We start from the raw sequence: 27,636 nt of genomic DNA, 5'->3' as shown, positions 1-27,636 counted from the left end.
GCTCAGAATACTACGTCACAATAGCGCGACGCGCAGAGGAGTGTCCATCACACTCATGGCCCCGCCCCCTCCTGCCCCGCCGGAAATATGCGTGCTGGCCGGAAGTAGCGTCTGGCCGTGGCGTCTTTTGGGAACTGTGGTGTCCTGGGAGGTTGCGGTTCGAAAGCCGGATTCCATTACCGGCCAGTTTTGCACGTGGTCTTCACGCGGGCCTCGGAAGATAAACGAAGCTCTGGATGCGTATTCGGACGCTCCCGGCCGGTGAAGTCATCGCGAGCCGGCCGCGGGACGGCGGAGGCGGTCCGGCGCGAGCCGGTTGGCGCTGGCCGCGGGCGGCTGGCGGGGCGGAGCCGCCGTGGTCCCGCGGCGCCGGGGGTCGGCGGCGGAGGCCGCGCGCGGTGCCTGCCGCGCGGCGGGTGAGTGGTCGCCATGATTGGCACGGGCACCCGTGGCGGGGTTCGTGTGCGTGTGGCTGGCTTGGCGGGTGGCTTTTGGCGGGGATGCGGTTTTGTGGCGGCGGTGGTTGTGTATTTGGGGGTCATTGGTGATGTCGTGGCCGCGTCTGCGCAGGGATGTGCAGGGTTTCTCGTGTGACTTGGGTAGCTACTTTTTAAAGTTCTGTTTTTGTGTGTTTTTTTTTTTTTTTGCCGGTCCTGGGCCTTGAACTCGGGACCTGGGCTTTGTCCCTGAGTCTGTCTCTATGCTCAAGAGCTCTACTGCTTGAGCCACAGCGCCACTTCCAGATTTTTCTGCTTATGGGGTACTGAGGGATCGATCCCAGGGTTTCATGCCTGCGAGGCAAGCACTCTACCACCGAGCCACCTTCCCACCTCCTCTATTTGGCTTCTAGTGGTTCCCCACACATTTCATAGTAACCCTCTCTCTGTAGGCCCTTGCCCCACTGTACCTGGGACTGTTCTTCAGCGTTCCAGTTTTCTTCTTCTAGTGTATAATTAGCTTTAAAAAAAAATGGTGTTGGGGAAGTGGCACTGTGGCTCAAGTGGTAGAGCACTAGCCTTGAGCTGAAGAGCTCAGGGACAGCGCCCAGACCCAGAGTTCAGGGCCCACAACCGGACCAAAAAAAAAAAGACTGGTTTACAAGGAATTTTTCCTTTTCATTTCTTTTTTTTTTGTCGGTCGTGGGGCTTGAACTCTGGGCCTGGGCACTGTCCCTCGGCTCTTCAGCTCAAGGCATGTGCTCTACCGCTTAAGCCAATGCGCCATTTCTGGTTTTCTAGTGGTTTTTATTGGAGATAAGAGTCTCATGGACTTTCCTGCCCAGGCTGGCTTTGAACCGCGATTCTCAGAACTCAGCCTCCTGAGTAGCTAGGATTACAGGCGTGAGCCACTAGTGCCGGGCTTCCTTTTCATTTCTTAACGTAAGAGGTTATGCAAATACCTTTAAAACCTCTGCCTCCAAATATACTAAGATTATTTTAGCCAAAGAAAGAACATTTTTTTTATCCCTACAGTGGCAGGGCAAGGCAAAATTTCCTAGAAATACTGTAATTCTGGTAAAGGTGAGAAAGGAGCACCAAGATTCCAATCTACCACTTAGGAAACACGTATTTGTTGTTGCTAGGGGGGTTTCTTTTGGTGCGAGTATTAGCTCAAATTTAGGATCTCCTGTACTTGCTCATTTTAATTGCTTACAGCTGTCACTGTACCATAGCCACACCTGCCGCCAATTGTACTGGTTAATTGGAGTCTTACAGAAAGACTTACTTGCAGCCACTAAACTTCTAAGCAGCTGGGATTTCACATGGTGAGCCACCAGGCTCCACTAATAAAAAACAAAACCCAAAACAGGTTTTTTGTCTGATGTTTGAGGATGGAAATCACTGTTAGAGCAGCTAACCTAGTATACTTAAGACCTTGGGTTTGATCTTCAACACCACAAAAATAAATCAAGACTATTGGAAACATGCTTCTTAGTTCAGGCAAATACCGTGTAATACAAGTTCTGTCTGATACTGCTGTTCAGGGTTTGTCAGAATATTTGTCAGAAAAGTGATTTTTCCAACCCTGTGGGTTTTCTCTTTTTTCTTTTTTTTTTGGTGTTTCAGGTCTTGATGGTATTTGTTTCAGGTTGATTTCCTTCCTTTCTTCCTATTACTTGTGCCAGTTTTGGGGCTTGAACTCTAGGCCTGAGCACTATCCCTGAGTTCTTCAGCTCAAGGTGAATGCTCTGCCACTTCCGCCATGGCTCCACTTAGGATTTTCTGGTGGTTAATTGGAGATAAAATAATTGGGGGCTGGGGCTGGGAAGTTGGCTCAGTGGTAGAGCGCTTGCCTTGCATGCCTGAGGCCCTGGGTTCGATTCCTCAGCACCACATAAGCAAAAAGAAAAAAGCCGGAAGTGGCGCTGTGGCTCAAGTGGTAGGGCACTAGCCTTGAGCTGAAGAGCTGAGGGACAGTGCTCAGGCCCAGAGTTCAGGCCCCACAACCGGACCAAAAAAAAAAAAAAAAGATAATTGGGGGCTGGGAAGGTGGCACAGTGGTAGCGCTTGTCTTGCATGCATGAGGCCCTGGGTTTGATTCCTCAACACCACATAAGCAAAAAAAAATTTGGAAGTGGCACAATGGCTTGAGCTGAAGAGCTGAGGGACAGCACCCAGGGCCAGAGTTCAGGCCCCATGACCAACCAAAAAAAAAAAAGAGTCTCACGGGCTAGGCACCCGTGGCTCAAACCTGTAATCCTAGCTACTTAGGAGGCTGAGATCTGAGGATCACGGTTCAAAGGCAGCCCAGGCAAGAAAGTCTGAGGGACACTTACCTCCAATAAACCACTAGGAAACCGGAAGTGGCACTTTGGCTCAAGTGGTAGAGTGCTCGCCTTAAGCTGAAGAGCTGAGGGACAGTGCCCAGGCCCAGAGTTCAAGCCCCACGGTTCTCAAATACGCACAGGCGCACAGACACACAAGTCTCACAGACTTTGCTGCCAGGGCTGGCTTTGAACTGCCAATCCTCAGATCTCATCCTTCCAAGTAGCTAGGATTACAGGCATGAGCCACTGGCGCCCAGCCCAGCTGGCTTCAACAATTTTAAACATTAGTTACCTCACAAATGCTGTGGAGTGTGACTGTGCCAGTTATTCTGGCTCCAGAAGTTCACAGATTGATTAGGGCAGCTGTTTTCAGAAGACTGGACTGGGGCTGAAGCTTTTGCTTTCAAATGGCTGAGTGGTATTAATTGTTGACATCTTCTCACTGGGGTTGATGGAGGGTCTGCATGGTGTGACAGGCAGGTGGCTTCACTCACAGTGCAAGCTCCAAAAGTATGTAGGATAGACGACCTAATTCTGGAAGCCACATACCATCACTTTTAAAAAGTGTCCTGTTTATTGAGATCAATTCTTTTTATTGTGAGAGCAAGGAATACTTTTTCTACAAAAAGTATGAATACTAGAACGCTGATCATCAGGGGTTATCGTGGAGGTTGATTACCGCAGGGATTCAGTGAAAGGCATCAGGTAAATTAGATTTCCTTGCTAAGCCCACAGGTCCTGCTTCCAGGCACATCTGTGGTGTGAGTAGAGAGAAGCTTGAGGAACAGAAGTATCTGTATGGAATTGCTGGACCTGGAGACTATCTTGACCATTCTACCAGAACAGGCATGATCTGAATGACAGAGCTACGCTTAGAGATTATCAGTAACTGAGACAATGGCCTGTTTGACCCAGATGATGCAAAAGAGAGGTGAGTTGACTGTGAGGTGGGTAGAATATAGGTTCTCAAGGGGTCTGTGTTCAGGATATGTAAAAATAAGTAGGAAATTTAATATACATGTAAAAAGCATACACGACACATGTGCTGATAGCTCATGCCTGTAATCCTACATACTCTGGAGGCTGAGATGTGAGGATCAGGGTTCAAAGTCAGCAGGAAAGTCTGTGAGACTCTTGAAGGGTTAACTCCATTTTTGAGGCAGTGACCATTTGTTGCTTGTTTAAACTGAAAGGTTAAACTTAAGATAAGCAAATCCTGTGAGCAAACATAGACTACCAATAATCCAAACACCTGGTTGTTTGCCTTTATAAGCCCTGTAAATGTTTAGCTCGGGCCTCTCCTCCTAGGCTCCACAAGAGGCCGGAGCTGCAGCCCCTCTGAATAAAACCTTGCTTTTGCATTTCAGAACATCTGACTCTCGGTGATCTTCTTGGTGGGGGTCCTGAGACTTGGGCACTGCATTTTTTGGGTTTTTTTGTCAGTCATGGGGCTTGAACTCTGGGCTTGGGCACTGTCCCTGCACTTTTTAGCTCAAGGTGAGCGCTCTACCACTTGAGCCACAGCACCACTTCCGGTTTTTGAGTGGTTTATTAGAGATGAGTCTCATGGACTTTCTTTCCTGCCTGGGCTGACTTTGAACCTTGATCCTGATCTCAACCTCCTGAGTAGCTAGGATTACAGGTGAGAGCCACCGGCACCTGGCTTGTGAGACTCTTTTTCTTTTTTTTGGGGGTCCGGTTGTGGGGCCTGAACTCTGGGCCTGGGCACTGTCCCTCAGCTCTTCAGCTCAAGGCTAGCGCTCTACCACTTGAGCCACAGCGCCACTTCCAGGTTTTTTCTTTTTTGCTTATGTGGTGCTGAGGAATCGAACCCAGGGCCTCATGCATGCAAGGCAAGTGCTCTACCACTGAGCCACCTTCCCAGCCCTGGCTTGTGAGACTCTTATCTCCAATAAACCACTAGAAAAAAGGAAGCGGTGCTGTGGTTCAAGTGGTGGAGTGCTAGACCTTGAGCTGAAGAGCTGAGGGACAGTGCCCAGGCCAAGTTCTAGCCCCACAACTGACCCCCCCCCCAAAAAAAAAAAAAAAAGTAAGCATATATGGGTGTTAGGACTATAGCCTTTTTTTTTTTTTTCCATTTCACTATTTGTTTTACTTTTTTTTTTTCTTTTGGTTGATCATGGGGCTTGAACTCTGAGCCTGAGTGCTGTCCTTCAGCTCAAGGCTAGCACTCTACCTCTTGAGCTACAACGCCACTTCAGGCTTTCTGGTAGTTTATTGGAGATAAGAGTTTCATGGACTTTCCTGCCCGAGCTGGCTTTGAACCCAGATCTCAGGTCTCAGGCTTTGAGCAGCTAGGATTACAGGCGTGAGCCACAGGCTTCACTTTTTTTTTTTTAATGAACTTTGTTTTTTGTCAATTACGGGGCTTGAACTCAGGACCTGTGTGCTATCCCTGAGCTGCTTTGAGCTCAAGGCTAGCGCTCCACCACTGGAGCCACAGTACCACTTCCAGTTTTTAGTGGTCAATTGGAGATAAGAGTTTAAGGGGAACTTTCCTGCCCTGGCCGACTTTGAATCTTGATCCTCAGACCTCTTGAGTAGCTAGGATTACAAGTGTGAGCCACCACCGCCCAGCTTTAATGAACTTTTAAAATGCAATTTCTCCTTTTCTTAAAGGATACTTTTTCAGGCCAGGGGTATAGTGTGGTCTTAGACTAGGACTCAAACTTGATCCCTAATGCTTTCACTCATTGACTAGTGTTGGGTTTTTGTTTTTGTTTTTGTTTTTTTGTTTTGTTGGTCATGGGGCTTGAACTCTGAGCCTGGGCGCTGTCCCTCAGCTCTTCAGCTCAAGGCTAGTGCTCTACCACTTGAGTTACAGTGCCACTTCCGGTTTTCTAGTGGTTTATTGGAGATAGGAGTCTCACAGTCTTTCCTGCCCAGGCTGGCTTTGAACCGCGATCCTCCGATTTCAGCCTCCTGATTAGCTAGGATTACAGGCTTGAGTCACCAGCGCCTGGCTTTATTAATTAGTGTTATACCAGCTGACCTATGCCTCCAACTCCAAGGGTTCGTTAAAAAAAAAAAATCTTTGTGGTATTGGGAATTGAACCTCTTGACTTGCACATACTAGGCAAGTGCTCTACCACTTTGCTTCAGCTGGACTTGGACTCCAGATCTTCCTGTCTCTGCTTCCCAACCTGTCCCTACCTCCACAGTTGCTGGTATTATCAGCATGTGCTAAATACCTTTCTTTAAAAATGCTGTTATATAGCCATAAAGAGTTTCACTGTTTCATCTCTTCTCACCTGTTCCCAATCTCCAGAGGCATCCATTTTGAATATTTTCATCAAAGGTGTTTAATCACCATCCCTCCCTCCCTCCCTCCCTCCCTCCCTCCCTCCCTCCCTCCCTTCCTCCCTTCGTTTTTTTGCCAATCCCAGGCCTTAGACTCTGGGCTTGAGTGCTGTTCCTAAGATCCTTTTGCTCAAGGCTAGCACTCTTACACATTAACTACAGTGCCACTTCTGGCTTCTTCTGTGATTAATTGGAGATAAGAGTTTCCTGAATCTTCTTACCTGGGCTGGATTAACCTTGGTCCTCACATATTAGCCTCTTGAGTCGCTAAGATTACAGGTGTGAGCCACCAGGTAGCCATTCCCCACCCCCTTCTTTTTCTTTTGGTCAGTTGTGGGGCTTGAACTCTGGGCCTGGGCGCTGTCCCTCAGCTCTTCAGCTGGAGGCTAGCGCTCTACCACTTGAGCCAAGTGCCACTTCCAGTTTTCTTGTGGTTAATTGGAGATAAGAATCTCATGGACTCTCCTGCCTGGTCTGGCTTTGAACTATGATTCTCAGATCTCAGCTTCCAGAGTAGCTAGGATTATAGACATGAGCCACTGGCACCTAACAGTGCTTCACATTTCTAATGGCCTTGAGGAACATTTGTCCATAAGGGCCTTTATAACCATGTGGTACTGAAGATTTCCATATTTTTTCTGGAACTCTGAAGCAAATCTGTTTTGCCTTTCCTCAGGTTGGTGTCTACAGGACTCTGCAGACAAGGAAGAAGAGGATATGAACAGGTCTATTGTACGTTTTAATCATTTATTTCCTGTGTTATTATACAGTGCAGTAGTACTGTGTTGCTCTAAACTTACAGTATGCTGTTAAACTAAGTTCATGAATAGAAGTGAAAAAAATACAGATTGAGAAATCAGAGCCAGGGGAAGAATGAGATATGACTATGAATAAATAAGTAAATACAGAATTGTTCAGGTTATTCAGATTGAACAGTGAATATAATCTAGAAAATGATAGCAAACTGGGGTACGAAGTTTGTTTCATAGTTTACACTTCTTATCAGAGGAAAAAAAATACCTTAAAATTGTGTAAAGTAAAGAAAGCCTTTATATTGGCACATAAGCCAAAAGATTTTCTCAAGTAATGCCATGATTTTTATAATTCTAGTCAGTATTGGCCAACGATGAAAATGAAAATTATCTAGAAGACTATGACATGCATTTTTAAAATGATCTTTTTTTGTGTATGTGTCGGTTGTGGGGCCTGAACTCTGGGCCCAGGTGCTGTCCCTCAGCTGTTCAGCTCAAGGCTAGTGCTCTACCACTTGAGCTACTACAGTGCTACTTCCAGCTTTTTCTGTTTATGTGGTGCTGAGGAATTGAACCCAGGGCCTCATGCGTGCAAGGCAAGCACTCTGCCACTGAGCCACCTTCCCAGCCCTACATGATCTTATATATTTCTTCAGTTTCACATTTTGATACAAGTTGAACTAAGTTATACTAATGTAAATTAACTAGGCTTGTGTTTTCACAGAAAACAGTGGCATTTCAGCATGTGGCTTTGGACCTCTCTCAGGAAGAATGGCAGGAAATGAAACCTGCTCAGAGGAACTTGTACCGAGATGTGATGTTGGAGACATATGGGAACCTAGTCGCAGTGGGTAAGGGTAGCTTTGCAGTCAATACCAGCCCCTTTTCTTTCCTGCCCTGTATAGAGTTCAGCTTCCCTAGTTGTATATCATTGTACTGAGCTCATATCTTCAGGGTAGAAACTAATTGCCTTAGTTACAGTGGAAGTTCCTTTATCCCCATCTTTCACAAACTCTAAAGGTACCAGGGTCTGTGTGGTTGTCTTCAGCATTTTCATCTAAGTTGTTGGGTTGTTTTTGTTTTTGTTTTGGGGGGGGGTCAGGTTATGGGGCCTGGACTCTTAAGTTCTTACGTTTGTAGTTGTGGAACTGGTTGAGAGGACTATGGGGCAGAGAGGGTGTTTGTCCCGACCCGCAGGACTTCAACGAGGGCAATGAACCTAAGCGAGAAGGAATGAAGGGACAAGAGACACGAAGAATGACAGCAAGACAAGGATTCTGATCAAGCTGCAAATTTTTTTCACACAGGGGTATTTATATGCTTAGAATAAGGAAGCTTTTTCATTGGCCGTAGCAGCTGCAGTATATTTGCTTAGGGCAGTTGAAAAGGTCCTTAGCAGCCACCTGGTGTTTGTTTGGGGAAGGATGAAAAGACCAGATTCTGTAAACAGCCTCAAGATGTTCCAGTGAGATAGTCAAGTCTATCATGCAGAGAGACTCCCTTTTGGCTCCCAACAGGTGTTAGAGGGTGAACAGTGATTAAGTACATTGTCTCTGTGGGATTGAAACTTACCAAAAGCTGTTGAATAATAGGGGATAGTGGAGATGGGGAAAGTGAGAGCAAGCAGTTAAAATACTACATATGCCCATCAGCTGCACTGGACATTGATGAAACTGAACCAAGCCAAACAAGTCAAGGTTGGTGATGAGAGGTAGGGAATGAGAGAGGGAACAGCTGATAATAAGCAAAAGGAAAGAATATACATATCACCCGGTTATAAAAAAAATAGTTTTATTGTTAAAGGTCATAGAATTCATAAGCAATATAGATTAAGATAACTATCAGCCGGGCGCTGGTGGCTCAAACCTGTAGTCCTAGCTACTCAGGAGGCTGAGATCTGAGGATCTCGGTTCAAAGCCAGCCCGGGCAGGAGCGACTGTGAGACTCCTATCTCCAATAAACCACCAGAAAACCAGAAGTGGCGCTGTAGCTCAAGTGGTAGAGCGCTCGCCTTGAGCTGAAGAGCTGAGGGACAGCGCCCAGGCTCAGAGTTCAAGCCCCACGACCGACAAAAAAAAAAAAAGATAACAACTATCATTGTAAAGATTAAATAAAATACTACGTATATATTTATGAAGTAACCACAGTGAAGTCTCTTAAAGCTAACATACAGAAATGTAAACCATTCTTGTCAAAGGGGTGAGTACTAGTTGGAGTATATGAGGACACAGGGAGAGAAGAGAGTTAATATGGTCAGAATACTTAATGTACCTGTATGGAAATAGAACAGGGAAGCTTGTTGAAATTGAGTGGGTAGGTAGTATGATGGAGTGTGATAGAGGGGGTGAGTCAAATTAAGGAACATTGCATGCTATATGACCACTCATAATGAAAACTCCTGTGCAACTAATTGATGACACTTAAATAGGGAAGGATCAACATTCTTGTTCTTTGCTGTTTCCCATAATAGGTTGTCAAGTCACCAAACCAGATGTGATCTTCAAGCTGGAACAAGAAGAGGAGCCATGGGTGATGGAGGAAGAAATGTTTTGGAGACTTTCTCCAGGTGAATACATGGAAAACAGCCCTTAATGAGAAATCATGTGACATGTTCATTAGAGAGACAGAGCATATGAAAACCTTGGCATGTTGTGGCATTTCCAGGTATTACTTTTGTGTTGGAGCTATATTCCTTTTTGAATTTTTTTTTTTGCCATTCTTAGTGCTTGAACTCAGGGCCTGGGCATTTTCCCTGGGCTTCCTTTAATCAGGGCTAGCTCTCTACCACTTGAACCACAGCACCACTTAAGGCTTTTCCTGTGTATGTGGTACTGAGATATTGAACCCAGGGCTTCTTGCATGCTAGGCAAGCACTCTACCACTATGCCACATTCCCAGCCCCCTTCTTGAAATATAAGAGGGACAGTAATGGCATAGATTTCAGGATGCCAACATTCCCTAATGTCCCTTCCCTAATTACCACTTAACCTTGAGAGTCATTGTCCCTCTTTGATCCCTTGCCTTGAGCTCTTACCTTTAAGGTCAGAGTTTAATTTTATTTGTTTTTGTTTTTTTGACGGTTGTGGGGCTTGAACTCTGGGCCTGGGTGCTGTCCCTCAGCTCTTCAGCTTCAGGCAAGCACTCTATCACATGAGGCACAGCACCACTTCTGGTTTTCTGTTGGTTAATTGGAGATAAGAGTCTGGGACTTTCCTGTGCAAGCTCGCTTTGAACCTTCATCCTCAGATCTCAGCTTCCTGAGTAGCTATGATACAGGCATGAGCCACTGGCTCCTGGCCAAGAGTTTAATTTTCCTTTTTTGTTGGTCATGGGGCTTGAACTCTTGGCCTGGGCACTGTCCCTCAGCTCTTCAGCCTAAGCTAAGCGCTCTACCACTGGAGCCACTTCCGTTTCCCGATTGGATTATTGGAGATAAGAGTCTCACGGAGGGGGGGGGCTGGGAGTTTAACCCAGCTGAAGGGCACCCGCCTGGCACTTGCAAGGCCCTGGGTTCGGTCCTCAGCCCTGGGAGAAAAAGGGGAAAAAAAGCAACAAAAGACCAAAAGAGTCTCACGGAGGGGCTGGGAAGGTGGCTCAGTGGTAGAGTGCTTGCCTTGCATGCATGAGGTCTTGAGTTCAATTCCTCAGCATCACATAAGCAGAAAAAGCCAGAAATGGAGCTGTGGTTCAAGTGGTAAGGCGCTAGCTTTGAGCTGAAGAGCTGAGGGACAGCACCCAGGCCCAGAGTTCAGGCTCCACAACCAACCAAAAAAAAAGAGTCTCATAGAGTTTCCTTCCCCGGTTGGCTTTGAACCATGATCCTAAGATCTCAGCCTCTTGAGTAGCTAGGATTACAGGCTTAAGACACCGACGCCTGGCTTGAGTTTAATTTTTTTACACAAATATTTTTTATAATGTGTAGTTTTGTTTTTCTTTAATGTTTGGCAGTTAGAAGACTTTATTTGTTCTTTCCATTTTGAAAACCTCCAAAATTGTGTTTTATAGAACTCTCATAAGAATCTCCTGGCTTAGATTTTTTTTTTTTTTTTGTCTGTCCCAGGGCTTGAACTGAGGGCCTGGGCACTGTCATTGAGCTTCTTTTGTTCAAGGCTAGCACTCTCCCACTTGAGCCACAGTACCATTTCCGGCTTCTTCTGTTTATGTGGTGCTGAGGAATCAAACCCAGGACTTCCTGCGTGCTAGGCAAGCACTCTACCACTGGACCACATTCCCAACCGAAGTCTTTTTTTTTTTTTTTTTAAATTCTGAAAATACCGTACAGAGGAGTTACAATTACATGGGCAAAATAATGAGTACATTTCTTATCAAGCATTGTTGCTTCCTCCTTTGTTTTCCCTTCCTATCCCTTCCCATATCCTGCCCTCCCACCCATATCTACACTGCCCCCCGCCCCTCCCCGCCAAAGTTGTAAAGTTCATTTTTCGACATAGTAAGTCTTAATTCTTTTCTTTTTCTTTTTTTTTTTTTTTTTTTTTTGTCAGTCATGGGGCTTGAACTCTTTTACCTTAGAAACTCTTTTCAGGGTTCTTCATGAGAATTCCTAGTTTGACACTTGCTTAGCACCTTCAGTAGCATGGAGAAGGTTAAGAATTACATTGGGCTTCCCTTCAGAAGCCATGTATGTAAAAGGAAATCTCAGTCACAGAGAACAAAGGATATACACCGTGCAGATGTATTTTGGAAAAGTCCTCAGTAAACCATCCGAGCTCTAAAGTAGAATTCAGAAATCCATGAGGATTAGGAAAGGAGTTAAGTACGCATACTATTCAAAATGTCTACTTTCCCTTCAAACTTTATAAACAAAAGGAACAAGGAAAAAATACCAGTCTTTCTCAGATAAATGCTTCCTAACTTTTCTGAGATCAGCAGTAATCTTAGCCAAATCAAAGACACTACAAAGAATCTGTGGTTTTTCCCTTGTTAGTATTGATGTGAAAATACTTCAATAGAATGCCAGAAAACTAATTTCAGTAACTTTAAAAGAATATGTGGGGCTGGGAAGGTGGCTCAGTGGTAGATCATTTGCCTTGCATGCATGAGGCCCTGGGTTCGATTCCTCAGCACCACATAAGTAAAAAGAAAAAAACTGGAAGTGGCACTGTGGCTCAAGTGGTAGAGCGCTAGCCTTGAGCTGAAGATCTCAGGCCCAGAGTTCTGGCCCCATGACTGGACCCCAAAAAAAAAAAAAGAGTATGTGCCAGGCTGAGAATGTGACTGAGTGGTATAGTGCTTGCTTCTCATGCATGAAGCCCTGGGTTCAATTCCTCCATACCACGTACACAGAAAAAGACAGAAGTGGCGCTCAAGTGGTAGAGCGCTAGCCTTGAGCTGAAGAGCTGAGGGACAGCGCCCAGGCCCAGAGTTTAAACCCCATGATAGACAAAAGAGTCTCATGGTCTTTCATGCTTGGACTGGCTGTCTTTGAACCCGATCTCAGATCTCAGCCTCCTGAGTAGCTAGGATTTACATGCGTGAGCAACTGGTTCTTATTCATTCTTATTGTAGGTTCTTTTAGACTGAACCTTGTCTCATGTTTCCCTTGCCTAGTATCAACTCTGTCAGTGCATGTTTTCACCCTCAAATGGGACAGAATGACAGACTGGAAGAGCCACTGGTCAGTTGGGCTGTAATAAAAACCCCTAGGTTAGACTCAGGGGAAGTTGTCCTGGATCAGGCAAGTTGTCCACAGTGATTCTCTAGCAACTCATTGGTTACATTAACCACTTCTATGGAGGATTCTGATGATGTGGTTTTAGGGACAACTTTTGCTCTTGGGATTGTGATGAATCTAAGAAGGCTTGTTGATTTTTCAGCATTTTACTTGTTGGGACATCTGCACATACCAGACTGGAAGCCAGAATTTTTTTTTTTTTTTTTTTTTTTTTTGGGTCCGGTCATGGGGCCTGAACTCTGGGCCTGGGCACTGTCCCATAGCTCTTCAGCTCAAGGCTAGCTAGCGCTCTACCACTTGAGTTACAGCGCTACTTCCGGGTTTTTTCTTTTTGCTTATGTGGTGCTGAGGAATCGAACCCAGGGCCTCAGGCATGCAAGGCAAGCACTCTACCACTGAGCCAACTTCCCAGCCCTGGAAGCCAGAAATCTTAAGTGCTGGGTTTTGCTCTGGAATGGGTGTGTGGCCCTTAATAGTCCACATGTGTTGTACTGTGTGCCATCTGTCATTGCTCCTTTTCCTTTTCTACGCCAGCTTCTAAAACTTCCTTCCCTGCACTTTATGACTAGAGGGTTCTCATTGTTCCATTTCCCTTTCTAAAATTGAAGCATGTAGATAACAAGGTAATCTCTTGTGTACCTTGATAAATATTTATGTCTGTGTATGCCTCTACTTCTCAGATCTAGAAATAGTATATTTCCAGTCTTTCAGAGTTCCCTTGCCTCCTCCTTCACAGTGGTCACCTCCTGAAGTTACCACCTCTGATTTGCACCTTGCTAGACAAGTTTGCCTCTTCTAGAATTCCAAGTCTGTAGAATTCTATCATATCTGTGTGTCTGGCATCATTTGCTCAAATATTGTGTTTTATCTACATCTCAAGAATTTTTTTTATTTCTAGGTAATGGTACCACCCTTTGCATATCCAATTGCCTGTTTATGAACAATTGGAGGGTTTCGGGGCTGGGAAGGTGGCTCAGTGGTAGAGGGCTTGCCTTGCATGCATTAGGCCCTGGGTTTGATTCCTCAGCACCACATAAGCAAAAAGAAAAAAGCCAGAAGTGGCCCTGTGGCTCAAGTGGTAGAGTGCTAGCCTTGAGCTGAAGAGCTGAGGGACAGCGCCCAGGCTGAGTTCAGGCCCCACGACCAGACTCAAAAGAAAACAAAAACAAAACAAAACAAAAAAAAGAACAATTGGAGGGTTTCATAGGAAGCTACCACAAACATTTGTGTACAGATCATTGTGTAGAGAAGAGTTTTCATTTCTCTGGAATAGCTGCCTCAGGGTTCACTGGGTAAAATAAGAGCTGTTAATCTTTGGTGCTGTTTGTTCTGTCTTCATAGTTTCACTCTTTAAGCTTGCAAGCTGTGATGCCATGAGCCACAGTGGCCATTTCATCTGATGGCTCTGTGCATGAGCAAATACAGATGGGTGTCAGCTGCTTCAAGCTGAGGGCAGAGTGCCAGTGCAAAAGCCAAGGCAGAGCCTGAGCCTCAGCAGCTGCTTCTGGGGCACGCTTAATGACTGCCCTGAATGTCTTAGTGCTCTCATGTACCCAGCTGCTGTTTGTTCTCCAACTAAATTTAACATGGAGAACAACTATATAGAGCCATTTTCTGAAATGCTAACTGCATGGCAGAGGGTTGTATTGTGACTAGTGTCCTATTTCACAGTTGCTCCTTACCCCTGATGATGCCCTTTAATGGAGTGGAGAGGCCCCAGCACATAGAGTCATCAGCCTGGCAATGTTTATGGGTTTTTGTTTGTTTGTTTGTTTTGAGTCCAGTCGTGGGGCCTGAACTGTGGGCCCGGATGCTGCCCTCAGCTCTTCAGCTCAAGGCTAGCACTCTACCACTTGAGCCACAGCACCACTTCCGGCTTTTTTCTTTTTGCTTATGTGGTGCTGAGGAATCAAACCCAGGGCCTCAGGCATGCAAGGCAAGCACTCTACCACTGAGCCACCTTCCCAGCCCCTAGCAATGTTTATGAAATGATACTTTCTGGGAGTGGGTTTTTTTTTGTTGTTGTTTGTTTGTCAGTCAGTTGTGGGGCCTGAACTCTGGGCCTGGACGCTGTCCCTCAGCTCTTCAGCTCAAAGCAAGTGCTCCACCACTTGAGGCACAGTGCCAATTCTGATTATGAGTAGTTTTATTGGAGATAAGACTCTCACAGATTTTCCTGTCTCAGCTGGCTTTTTTTTTTTAATTGTAAAGATGCTGTACAGAGGGGTTACAGTTACCTGAGTAAGGCAACGAGTACATTTCTTGTCAAGCATTGTTACCCCTTCCCTTTTGTTGTTCTCCCACTATCCTTCCTCCCCCACCCCCACCCCTCCTGCTGGCTTGAACTGCCATCCTCAGATCTCAGCTTCCTGCATAGCTAGGATTAAGGCATGAGCCACTGCACCCCGCTACAAACTCTGTTCTTTAATTCCCAGAAGAAATGAGAGTTTCAGAATACTAGCAGGGAGGGGGGGAGGGAGGGAAGACTTATCAAGGTGACTTCTGATAAATGGCAGATAATTCTACCCTTTCCCACTTTAAGGGGATGCTCCAACTTCTAGAAGCTGTTGTATTCCTTTTCTCTCAGCCCCTTCCTCTTCAAAGCTGGTTATTCTGTTATCCCAGCTCTGATTCCGGCTTTCTTATTTCTTTTTGCAAGGACCCTGGGACCCATTTAGGTGATTCATTGTCATTATGAGGCTTGAACTCTGGTTTTGGGCACTGACCCTGAGCTCTTCAGCTCAAGGATAGCACTCTTACCACTTGAACCACAGCACCACTTCCGGTTTTTTGGTGGTTAATTGGAGATAAGAGTCTCATGGACTTTTCTGCCCGGGCTGGCTTTGAGCTGATTCTTAGATCTCAGCTTCCTGAGTAGCTAGGATGACAGGCGTGAGCCACTGGTGCCCGTCTTGATACATGAATTTCTTTTTGCTGCTTTGTTCATACAAAGTACTTTGTCCCTAAATTTCAAAATGTTCTTCCAACTAAGAAATCTTTTGACATTCATTGTACAAAATGTGTATATTAGTGAAAGAAGCCTTTTATTTAGAATTTATACCTGTAGTCACATATGAAACAGTCGTGCTTTTTGCCTGTGTTTGTTGAGGTTTATGCTAGATAAAATTCATTAAAACCATTCTATCTTGTCCTGGGGTAAAAATTGATTAATTATTCAAAAATTAGCTAAGGTTCAGCTGTATCCATGTGTAAATGCAGCATGGCACAGGATCAGGGGATGAATGAATCCCTAGCCTAAGCCCATGCTCTTGGCTTTGTCTGGGCTGTGGCCTCAAGGGCTGTTTAGTCCATGCCCAGGAAGGAACTAAGGCCTGGCTGTTGGGAAAGGCCAGGTGTCCATGTCACACTGCACTGCAGGATGGAAGGGAAACATCAAGAGAGAGGATGGGAGCCAGTTGGGGGCATATTTGGAGGTCTGGGGTCTGTAGCTCTGAGGTCTGTTGTTTGGTAGAAAGCCCCCACAGATCTCCCCAGATGTGGATTGTGTGCCTGGTGGTCAGTGCTGTGGGGCCTTGGTGGATGTTGGCTCCAAGTTGCACACTGGCTGCCTTGTGGACTGTGCCTTTCACAGAGCTAAGAAAATTCAGGGTATCCTCTGTTACTTGATGTGTATCTTGCCTTTTATGTTCAAGCCCAGCTGGGATGTCTACAGCTGCCACCACTGTGTCCAGTGCATTGAATACTGTTGGAAGAGAGAGGTGCTAGAACCTGTCCTAGGGAGCTTCTGCCTCCACTTCGCAGTTCTTCACCAAGTAGCTGCTGGGCGTTAGGCTCATAGAGGTGCCTCGGCCTGAAGGGACAGACACATCAACTCAGCCAGTGCTGTGTCTTGATGCCAGAGAAGCAAGGAGTCTGCCTTGGAGTCAGACTCTTCAGCAGGAGGTGGCTGTGGTCTGAGAATCTTTCCCAGGGCTTTGATTTGGGCCCCTAAGGTTCTTTTTTACTTTGTAAGGACACAAGGTTTCCTCAGCATCTCTCCAAGTCTAGGGTTAAGGGGTGTTGGTTCAGGCCTGTGCCTTGACTGGGCCATAAGAATGAATTGTTGGCTTGTGATTTGTTAACCATTTTCTATCTTTTTTCTTTCCTTAAGAATCCAGAAGAGAAGGCAAGAAGTACTGTGTATTTGAAGTCATAGTGGACGTAAGTTGCATTCAGTATTTCTTGAAAAGGGCTTTTGGTTTTTCAGAGCCCTGTCAAATTCCAGAGCTACCGAAAATTTACATTGGTGATTTGGCAGAAGAGTCAAAAAAGCCAGATTTCTGGTGGTGTCTCAAACCAGTCTCAGGTTTGCTCTGCATAAACTGTGTTTTGTGATCTGGAATTTCCACTTCCCTGATGTTGTCCATTCTCCGTTGTGACCTGCCCTGTGATGGTGGGAACTTTACAGCACTGTAGGGTTATCCACTCCAGTCTCACTAATTTCTTTGTTGTCCCCTCTAGGATCACTGAAGTAGCCTTTTTGCTTACAAATTTCTAACAGCCTGGAATGCCTGCCTGCCTGCCTGCCTGCGCTCTAAATATTTTTCCCAAGGTAGAAATAACCTAATTGCTTCTTTTCTAGTGACTGAATATAGGATTCTTGTAATTTTCAAAACTAAGATCACTAAGGTCACTCATGGTACCACCATCTAAATCTTGTCACTTAATAGTTTTAAATGATTTTATCTGTACATAAGAATGGGTATGTGACTGTGTAAGACCATACTATAATAGAAACAAAACTAACCGAAGTAGCACTTACTTTAAACCTCTGTGGTGTGAACGTCTTTCCATGTGTAGTCTTGTTTAATCCACATAACAATCCCATGAGATAGATATCCTAGTAATTTCATGTGCTCAGCGAGCACTTTATCACCGAGTTACATCCCTGCCCTTTTTTAAAGTGGTGATGATATAGAAAAATGGATGGGATTTGGGACCTGACTTTTATTTTGTTGAACCTAAGTTTGAAAGAAGCTATAGTTATATAAATTATATTCCTTTTCAGTGGTAGACTTTTATAAAATACTTTGCGATGAGAAAATAGGGGCAGTGGGAAGAGTATGTTGTGTACTCTGTATTAACTGAATAACATCACTTAACACCACTGATGACCTGGACTTGGTTTATGCTTGTACCTGGGTGGTTACATGTGCTGAAGTCCCAGGTTTGCACTTGTCACTGGCCCCATTTCTGCTAACCCATCCTTGTTGAGAGCCAGCAGACCTTGGCTCCCCAGTGGAGCCCCTGCTGAATCTCCTCCATTTTCTTTCATACAACCTAAAACATTTAGCTAATTGATTTTACAAACAGCATATTTGTTTGTGGTTTAAGGGCTTGAAGTTCAATGATGTTGTCATTTACTTCTCTCAACTGGAATGGGAATGCTTAAGCTCTGCTCAGAAGGATTTGTACCAAGATGTAATGTTGGAGAACTACAACAACCTTGTCTCATTGGGTAAGTGTACCTATAACCCCTCAAAATACATAATTGGCTTCCTAGAATTTGTCTTTTTCATGATTTTTTTTAATTAATTTATATTGACTTTTTTTTTTTTTTGGCCAATCCTGGAACTTCAACTCAGGGCCTGGGCACTGTCTTCCTGGGCACTGTCCTTGAGCTTCTTTTGCTCAAAGCTAGCACTCTCCTACTTGAGCCATAGCACCACTTCTGGCTTTTTATGTGTATGTGGTACTGAGGAATCAAACCCAGGGAGGGCTTCATGCAACATTCTACCACTAAGCCACATTCCCAGCCCTTGACTTGTTTTGTCATGGAGCTTGAACTCAGGGCCTGGGCAATGCCCCTTAGCACTTTTGCTCAAGGCTAGTGCTCTACCACTTTGAGCTACAGCTCTACTTAAGGTTTTCTGCTGGATAAGTGGAAATAAGAGTCTCACAGGATTTACCTGCCCTGGCTGTCTTTGAACCATAATCCTTGGATCTCAGCCTCTTGAGTAGCTAGGATTACAGGCATGAGCTACCAGTACCTGGCCTTTATTTTGGCTTTAAATACCTAAGTGAATCATTCTTGCTTTTCAAAGAGTCTGAGTCCCTTTTTCCACAAGTGGGCCTCTCCTATTGGGCATCTTGGTCTTTTTCATTCCTTTGATCTTCACTACCCTCCTTTTAAGGATTAAACTCAGGGCCTGGGCACTGTATATGAGCTTTCTTGCTCAAGGCTAGCTGGCACTCTTCTTGAGTCATAGTTCTACTTCCAGGGGTTTTTTTTGGGTGCTTAATTGGACAAAGCAGTCTCACAGCTTTCTAGCTCAGCCTGGCTTGGAACTGTAATCCTCAGATTTCAAGTCTCTTGTGTAGCTAGCATTACAGACACGAGCCACCCGCTCCCCTCCTTTTTCTTTTTCTTTTTCTTTTTTTTTTGGGTCCGGTCGTAGGGCCTAAACTCTGGGCCTGGGCGCTGTCCCTCAGCTCTTCAGCTCAAGGCTAGCACTCTACCACTTGAGCCACAGAGCCACTTCTGGCTTTTTGCTTATGTGGTGCTGAGGAATCGAACCCAGGGCCTCAGGCATGCAAGGCAAGCACTCTACCACTGAGCCACCTTCCCAGCCCATCCCCTCCTTTTTCTACTTGCTTCTCACTGATTTTTTTTTGTGGGGGCGGGCAGGAAGTCCTGGGGCTTGAACTCAGGACCCTGAGCTTCTGTTAGCTCAAGGCTAGCATTTGAGCCACAATACCCCTTTTTTATGGTATAGAGGAATCAAACACAGGCTTCATGCATGTTAGGTAAGCAATCTATCCCTAAGCCACATTACCAGTCCTGCTCACTGATTTTTTAAAAAAATTTTTTTTGGCCAGTCATGGAGTCTGAACTCTGGGCCTGGGCACTGTCCCTCAGCTCTTCAGCTCTCTACCACTCTCTAGCACTCTACCACTTGAGCCACTTCTACCTTTTTCTGCTTATGTGGTGCTGAGGAATCGAACCCAGGGCCTTGTGCGTGCAAAACAAGCAGTCTACCAATGAGCCACCTTTCTAGCCCACTCTCACTGATTTTTAATTGTGATATCCATAACATAATCTCTTTTTTCCTTGAGCAGGACTTTGTGATACTAAGCCACATGTTATCTCCTTATTGGAGCAGGGGAAAGAGTCCTGGATGGTTATGAGGAAGACAACAGTGTGGCATCCAGGTGAGTAGTGAATAATATTGGGTGACATTGTGGCTGTCACTCAGCCAGATTGTGAGAAAGCAACATCTCTGTAGACAGCCTGAAACGGGGGTGGGGGGGGGGGTCTTGAAATGATCCAATTACCGCTGGCTTACTACTGTTTAGATTGCCCTCACAGTTCAGAAAGGCCCTTTTCCTTCCACTGTGTCAGCCCTTTCCCCCGTACAATTTTTCTTTTCACTTTGGGACTTGTGTTTGCTAGGCAGCTAAGGCTCTAACACATCCAGCTTTTGGTTAGGAAGTCTTTTTGCTCCACAAGCATGAGCCATCACACTCAACTTTTTAAAATAGCTTCATTGGAAAAGTGATTATTAGTTTTAGTACATTTACAGAGTTGTAGCCATCAAATTATAGAATATTTTCATTAAACCTCCAAATAAAAGGTACATTAGTCACTTCCCTTCCCTAAGCAACTAGCAGTCTATTTTCTCTATATATTTATTACCTATTCGGGACATTTCATATTAATATCTAACAGGCATTTTGTGACTAGCTTCTTCCACGTCAATACTTTCAGTAATTGCTTTATCTAAATCTACTAAGATACCCTGAAGTTTGTCCTTTGTTCTGTTATATAAAAGGACATATGTAGTATTTATGTTAAACCCACCATGCTTTTTAAGGGTAAGTTACACCTGGTTTGTTAATACCTTTATGTTGCAGGATTTCTGTTTTAGTATAAAACATCTTAGCGTAAACTATAGAGGAATTCAAGAGAAAGAGTTATTTCCATTGTGGGGAAATGCAGAGATGAATCCTTGTGGTGACTTTGCATCAGTGTAATATTAGCCTCAGCACCAATTGAAAAATAATCTTTTTTGCCTTTCTGACATTTTTGAATCACACACATACATACACATTTATAAAATACATGTTTTTAATTTTTTTTTGCCAGTCCTGGAGTTTAAGCTCAGGGTCTAGGCACTGGTCCTGAGCTTCCTTTGCTCAAGGCTAGCATTCTGCTATTTGAGCCACAGCTCCATTGCAAGCTTTTTCTGTGTATGTGGTACTGAGGATTCCAACCCAGGGCTTCATGAATGCTAGGCAAGCAAGCGGTCTACTACTAAGCTACACTCCCAGCCCTGAATTGTTATTTTTGTTTTTTTTCCTGGTCCTGGTGCTTGAACTAGGCCTGGTCAGTGTCCCTGAGCCTCTTTGTGCTCAAAGCTAGTGCTCTACCACTTGAGCCACACCACCACTTAGGGCTTTTATAGTTTATTAGAGGTAAGAGTCTCATGGATTTTTCTGCCTGGGCTGGCTTCAAATTGCAATCCTCAGCTCTCAGCCTTTTGAGTAGCTACGATTACAGGCATGAGCCATGGGCACCTGGCCTATTAAGTTTATTTTAAATGTTTGCTACAATTCAGTAAGGCCATGTTTCTGAAAGTAGCTGAGACTACAGGTGATTACCACTGCACCTAGCTAATTTCTACATGGATACCCTTAGTCTTGTTAATATTCATTGAACTGTGTTATAGGATGCTTATATCATGACGGATGAAATTATACTTGTGCTAATTCTTTGTCAGTTACAACTCAGCAAAAGATTTATAGAACAGAGCACTTGACCAAAAAACTAAAGAATTCAGAATGAAAAAACTGATACTGCAGAAATTCTAGAATAGAGCATTCATAGAAGTCTGAAAGAATCCAAGATAAGCAAACCAATGGTACAAAACTGGGGCTGTAAGGTGAGCGGGGATTGGGGGAAATGCCACACCCCAAGCTGCAAGGAAAGCATTCTCAAGAGAAAGGTGTTTTTTGTTTTTGCTGGTCCTGGGGCTTGTGCTCTACCACTTGAGCCACAGCACCACTTCCAGCTTTTTCTGAGTAATTTATTGGACATAAGCATGTCATGTATTGACTTGCCCTGGGCTGGCTTTGACCGGTGTCCTCAGATCTCAGCCTCCTGAATAGCTAGCATTACAGTGAAGGACAGACAGTATACCAAAAATAAGTATTAAGTTAGAAGTGCTGGACAAGGATGTCTACAAGCTGGATTGACAGAAAAAGGGAATAAGGAAATGGAGCCAGATGTTTCCTGTGGCATCATGCAAGTTCATGTCCAATATGAAAGTTTTCAAAAATACAGATAAAAACTTTCATAATATTGGAAAATAGGTAAGATGACATGCTACCAAAAAATGGAATGGAATGGGGAGGGTGCTATTCTGAAACTTGTGCTTCAACAAGGGCTCTGAAGAAAGAAGCAGTAACCAAGTGATCCACATGAACATAGTAGGGAAGGCATTCACCAGCAGGTTCTAAAGGGAACTGTCCTTGGTGAGCTGGATGGAGGACACACAGTTGGTCAGGTAGCAAGGGCAGGGGTGGTATAGGACAGGGTCGTGGAAGGTACAACATAGCATCTTTGATTTACCCGATTAAGGATGTTGAGTAGAGTGACATGATCTATTGAGAGTGTGGATATGCGGACAGGAGCCAAGCTAATAGGATAAGATGATAGTATAGGCAGTTAGGTAAAATCTGGTTATTTTTTAAACCTAGAGATGAGATTTTGCTGTTGGTGGTAATGTCATATTCATTTAGCAAAGGTGGTTTCTGGTCAAAATTCCTATTCTGATTGTGATTTTCTACCTTCCTTTCGGAGCTCTTATTTCTATTTCCCCTCCAAATTGCAACGAGTGACAATAGTAGTAAATTTTCACTATCTTTGTTTATTTTGGTACTAGTACGAAGGCTTGAACTTAGGGGCCTCACTGGGCTTTCTTGCTGGTATTCAACCACGTGAGCCACAGCTCCGGCCCAGCTTTTTTGCTTGTGAATTGGAAGGTGAAATGGTGAAATGTGCCCAAATTGGCTCAAACTGTAAACCCTCCTGAGTTAGCTGACATTACAGCATTACAAGCATGAACCATTGTGGCCCACCTAATTGTTTTTGTTTGTTTGTTTTTTATTTTGCCAGTCCTGAGGCTTGAACTCAGGGGCTAGGCACTGACCCTCAGCTTCTTTTGCTCAAGGATAGCAGCACTCTACCACTTCACCCACAGCTCCACTTCTGGCTTTTTATGTTTATGTGGTACTGAGGAATTGAACTGGGGGTTTCATGCATGCTAGACTAGCACTCTACCACTAAGCCATATTCTCAGCCCTGCTGTCATTTCTAACTTCAGAAGTTTTCTCCTGAAATATGAAAATACTTCTGCTTTCTTTCAGACTGTGAGTCTAGATGGAAAACCAAGAATATATTGCCAAAGGACAGTTCTCTCCATTTGCAATGGTTTAATTTTATAAAAGAAAAGCATACACACTCCAGCCTTAATGGCAGCAGCGTCTCAGGCCAGTTGGAGAGTAGAACAGAGCCTCGGGAGGGAAGCCTACGACAGCCGGGGAAAGCCTCCACAGAAAGGCCCACTTGCATTCAGCATTCAGCCCAGAAAGGCCCTCCACCAGCTCACACTGGAGAGAAATCCTGTGAATGCACCAAGTGTCAGAAAGCTGGCAGGAGCCAGTCATGTCCCATTCCGCACAGAAGAACTCCTGGTAAGGAAAAAGACTGTGAATGTGGAGAGTGTGGGAAAATCTTTGATAGTGAATCCAGCTTGATTAAGCACCAGAGAGTTCATAAAAGCAAAAAAAGCACTGAAAATGAGAAAGGGGCCTCAGGCGCCCCCATGGGTGAGAAAGTTCACAAGTGTAAGGAGTGCGGGAAAGCCTTTCATTCTACCTCACAACTTAGGCAGCACCAAAAGATGCACGCAGGTGAGAAGCCCTACAAATGTCAGGAATGTGGGAAGGCGTTTCCGTCTAATGCCCAACTTAACCTTCACCACAGAGTCCACACGGATGAGAAGTGCTTTGAGTGTAAGGAGTGCGGGAAGGCCTTTACCCGCTCCTCGCACCTTCTCCGACACCAGAGAATCCATACAGGCGAGAAGCCCCATAAGTGTAAGGAGTGCGGGAAGGCCTTTCGCTATGACACGCAGCTTAGTCTCCATCAGATCACTCACACTGGGGAGAGGCGCTATGAGTGCAAGGAATGTGGCAACGTGTACAGCTGCGCCTCACAACTGAGTCTGCACCAGAGGATTCACACGGGGGAGAAACCCCACAAGTGTAAGGAGTGTGGGAAAGGGTTCATCTCTGACTCCCACCTCCTGCGGCACCAGAGTGTCCACACTGGGGAGAAGCCCTACAAGTGTAAGCAGTGTGGGAGCGCCTTCCGGCGCGGCTCAGAGCTCACTCGCCACCAGAGAGCTCATGCTGGGGAGAAGCCCTATAAATGTAAGGAATGCGGAAAGGCCTTCACATGTAGCACAGAACTAGTGAGACATCAAAAAGTTCACACTGGTGACCGACCCCACAAGTGTAAGGAATGTGGGAAGGCTTTCATTCGAAGATCGGAACTTACCCATCACGAAAGAAGCCACACTGGTGAGAGACCCTATGAGTGTAGGGAGTGTGGAAAGGCCTTCGGGCGAGGCTCAGAACTTAATCGACACCAGAAAATTCACACTGGTGAAAAGCCCTATGAGTGTGAGCAGTGTGGGAAGGCCTTTATCCGTGGCTCTCACCTCAGTCAGCATCAAAGAATTCATGCAGGACAGAGGAGTGAATAGAATGAAAGGGACATGATTTTGATTTAACACCTATGGTGAAATTATATAAATAAGTTCTTCCAGAATTTAGCCAACAGGAATCAATTGGTAAAATACTAGAAAATTGGTGAAGAAAGAGTGGGGATCCCATTTTGGTGTCTCAGAACCAAGTCAGCCTCAGGGAGCTTAGTCAGAGAAATGAATCTTCAGGACATCTTAACATCAGGGTCACTCACCTGGTAATTCAATCTTTTTTTTCTTTGGCCAGTCTTAAGGCTTGAATTCAGGGCCTGGACACCTTTGTTTCTGAGCCTCTTTGTACATAAGACTTGAGCAATAGCACCACTTCTGAGTAGTTTATTGGAGATAAGAGTCTGCCTGGGCTGGCCTTGCATTGCTATCTTCACATCTCAGCTCCTGAATAGCTAGGATTACCAGCATCCGGCCATTCAGTCTATTTGAGAAAGGTTATGTTAGTGTTAAAATGCAGCAAATTTTGAGATACCATGAAGATTAAATACGCTAACCTTAGAAAGGTCTGGCTAGTAGTGATAGTGTGCCAGAGGAAAGCTGCTGTTAGGAATACCTATGTCTGGTGACTTTTTGGGGGCCTCTTGATCTTTTTCTTTCTGTGCCAGTGGTGGGGCTTGAACTCAGGGCTGAGGCATTGTCCCCAAGCTTTTGCTCAAAGCTAGCATTCTACCTCTTAAACCACAGCCTCACCTCTGGCTTTGTGATGTTAGTTGAAGAACTTATGCCTCCTCAGCAGAGTGGGAATGTAAAAAAACCCAGCAGGAGAAAGTTAGGTTGCTCTGAAATCAACAGGATTTAGAGATTTATTAAAACCTCCCAATCCAGGCATGGTGGTACATAGCTACAATTCTAGCACCAAGAAGCTAGAGCGAAGAGAATCACAAGTTACAAGCCAGCTAGCACCACACAGTGAGAGACCCATTTTAACAATGCCTCTCATTAAAGCAACTTGCCCCTGGTAGTGAATATGAAAGAGAACTACCATGTGGAAGGAAGTTAATGGGGTGGGAAGCAGCTCTTCAATTCTCTTGTGTGTAATGAGAAGGGCGAGCATTTGTCTAGCTGTACTATTGATTCCTAATAATTTTTTTTTAATTGTCGGTTGTGGAGCTTGAACTCTGGGCCTGTGTGCTGTCCCTCAGCTCTTCAGCTCAAATTTAGCACTCTTATCATTTGAGCCACAGCACCACTTCCAGTTTTTTGATGGTTTATTGGAGATAACAGTCTCATGGCCAGTCTCAAAGCCCAGGCTGGCTTTGAACTGCGATCCTCAGATCTCAGCCTCTAAGCTGGGATTACACGCAGCAGCCACTGGCACCCAGCTCTAATAAATTCTTTGTACAAGAAGCTCTAACAGAATGTAAAGCAGAGCTAAAACCTTTTTCTGAAATTATGATTCTATCCTCTAGAGAAACATAAAGCATCATGCATTAGGCAAAAAAGATTTTTAGCTGGGTGTAGTAGCATGCACCTATCTTCAACAAAAGAGGAAGATCTTAGTCCAGGCCATCCTGGGCATAAGATAGCTAGAGCCAGTATAAAAAAGATGCTGGCACAGTTGCTCAAGTACTACAGCACAGGATCCCTGAGTTCAAACACCAGAATGGCAAAGAAAAGGGGTGGGGGAATAAACAACCGTACAGTGGAGACACTGTTGGTTTAGCCACTGTTAACATTCTCCTTAAGTAAATGCTTGTTTCCTTGTGCTTCTGGCCACTGGGCTGAGCAGAAGTCTGCAAATGGACTTCTGTTGAATTTTCTTTCCCAATGAATAACAAAAATAGTTTTACTAAGTACAGAATGTGTATGTGGTCATTTTGTAATCAGAAGGCCTAGGCTGAGATTGACCTGGGACAGCTAGAACAGCACAGGTCCAATGCAGTTGTCTACTTGCTATGGTCACCATGTAGTAGATTCACTCCCCACCCCCCCTTGCTGTGTTTTTTGGTTGGTGAGTGTTGGGGCTTGAACTCTGGTCCTGGGAGCTATTCCTTAGCTCTTCAGCTCAAGAGTAGCATCCTACCACTTGAGCCACACACAGTGCCACTTCTGGTTTTCTGGTAGTTAATTGGAGATAAGAATCTCATGGACTAGGAAAGTCCAGCCCGTGCTGGCTTTGAACTGTGATTTCAGCTTCCTGAGTAGCTAGGATTACAGGTGTGAGCCACCAGTGCCCCGCCATAAATCTATTCTTGAACTATTTTGTTGTATCTTTAGTTTAATAAAGTATAGATTACCATAGTGCTAGTTTCATTATAATTTCTAATATTTTGAGTTGTTAAAAATATATTTATTATTTAGCTTTTTAAGAATTAAGGGCTGCATCTCATGGCACAGAACGCTTGCCTATCAAGCCCCAAGTTCAAGCACCAGTATGGTCACAAAACAAAATACCTTTTGTAGTGGTAAATGCCTGTAATCGCCAGCTATTCAGGAGGTGGAAACCAGGACCATCACAATCTGTTTTCAATCAAATTTAAGCCAAGAATGTACTAAGTATATTACAGACTTTTTTTTTAAAGCAAAACTACAGACACTGATTGTTCTTCTGTCCTGCATTCTCAGGAAGACATTTACATCTAGATTTGTTTAGTACAAGGAGGTTAGGGGTGGGCCCATGATAGTACAGCCTCTTTTTCTCATGGACAGCCTTCTAGTCAGAACCTACTGATCTAACCAATTTTAGATTAAGTATACACATAAACTGTGATAAATGCAGTCCATCCACAAGTGAAAATTTGGGCGATTTTACCAGCAATTACACTACAGATTTTCTATACTTATTTTGTGCCTTAAAGTACTTCGTGTGTGTGTATTTTTTTAAACAATATATTTAAAATGTAACTGTTAGTGCCTTGTCTGAAATTTACCATTGATATGAACTACATGTGCATTTCCTGACAATTTGACCCAGAGTTGAAAAGGTGCCTTCAGTTTGCATTTAACTGCCAGTGAGGTTGAGCACCTACCTTGCTTAAAGGTCATTTGCTTTATGTCTGTGATTTTTTATCTCCTTCATTTGCATTTCCCAAAGTGATATGTAGAAACTAGATTTGGAGATTGTGTTGTCCAGGCAGACCTTATCCAAGGTGGCAATTTCACTTCCTCTGCTTGACATCCCAGTGGAGATTTTTGTTAATCACTGTAAAGGGGCCTGCTACTGATATCTACTGAAATCCTGCTTGATGTCGTATAAATCATGCATCCCGGTGACAAAATAAAGTGATCCAGAAGGTCACTGCATTGCTGGCTCTGACTGGATTTGTCTGGCTGTGGTCCAATAAAACAAGCATCAAGCCAAGTTTGGTCTATAAGCTGCAA

General features: G+C 44.6%; 1 protein-coding gene across 4 annotated transcripts; it reads left to right on the top strand.

Moving 5' to 3' along the window:
* The first annotated feature begins 272 nt into the window (after positions 1 to 272).
* LOC138811531 (zinc finger protein 568-like) lies at positions 273 to 27,636 on the top strand. 4 transcript variants are annotated; one of them, XM_069999259.1, is made up of 9 exons: positions 369 to 416; positions 3,503 to 3,698; positions 6,765 to 6,820; positions 7,565 to 7,691; positions 9,311 to 9,406; positions 16,644 to 16,693; positions 17,867 to 17,990; positions 19,592 to 19,684; positions 22,901 to 27,636. In XM_069999259.1, exons 2-9 carry the CDS (start codon positions 3,665 to 3,667, stop codon positions 24,301 to 24,303), a joined length of 1,983 nt encoding a protein of 660 aa, XP_069855360.1. In that variant the 5' UTR covers positions 369 to 416; positions 3,503 to 3,664; the 3' UTR covers positions 24,304 to 27,636. The 4 variants fall into 4 exon arrangements, with proteins under 4 accessions (XP_069855362.1, XP_069855360.1, XP_069855359.1 ...); XM_069999261.1 differs by lacking the exon at positions 3,503 to 3,698 and having other exon boundaries at positions 273 to 416; XM_069999258.1 differs by lacking the exon at positions 369 to 416 and having other exon boundaries at positions 3,186 to 3,698.

Source organism: Dipodomys merriami, unplaced genomic scaffold, assembly GCF_024711535.1.
Source record: "Dipodomys merriami isolate MVZ:Mamm:240054 unplaced genomic scaffold, mDipMer1.0.p SCAF_534, whole genome shotgun sequence".
Lineage (NCBI taxonomy): Eukaryota > Metazoa > Chordata > Mammalia > Rodentia > Heteromyidae > Dipodomys > Dipodomys merriami.
Note: the sequence above shows the minus strand (reverse complement) of the source record. Positions and strands in the feature narration are given on the sequence as shown.

Bases quoted from the DNA above. Each gene is read 5' to 3' on its own strand.
- LOC138811531 (XM_069999259.1), top strand. From the start codon at position 3,665: ATGGCCTGTTTGACCCAGATGATGCAAAAGAGAG. The intron at 7,692-9,310 runs GTAAGGGTAGCT...TTCCCATAATAG, and splicing joins TGGGAACCTAGTCGCAGTGG to GTTGTCAAGTCACCAAACCA. The intron at 19,685-22,900 runs GTGAGTAGTGAA...GCTTTCTTTCAG, and splicing joins GACAACAGTGTGGCATCCAG to ACTGTGAGTCTAGATGGAAA.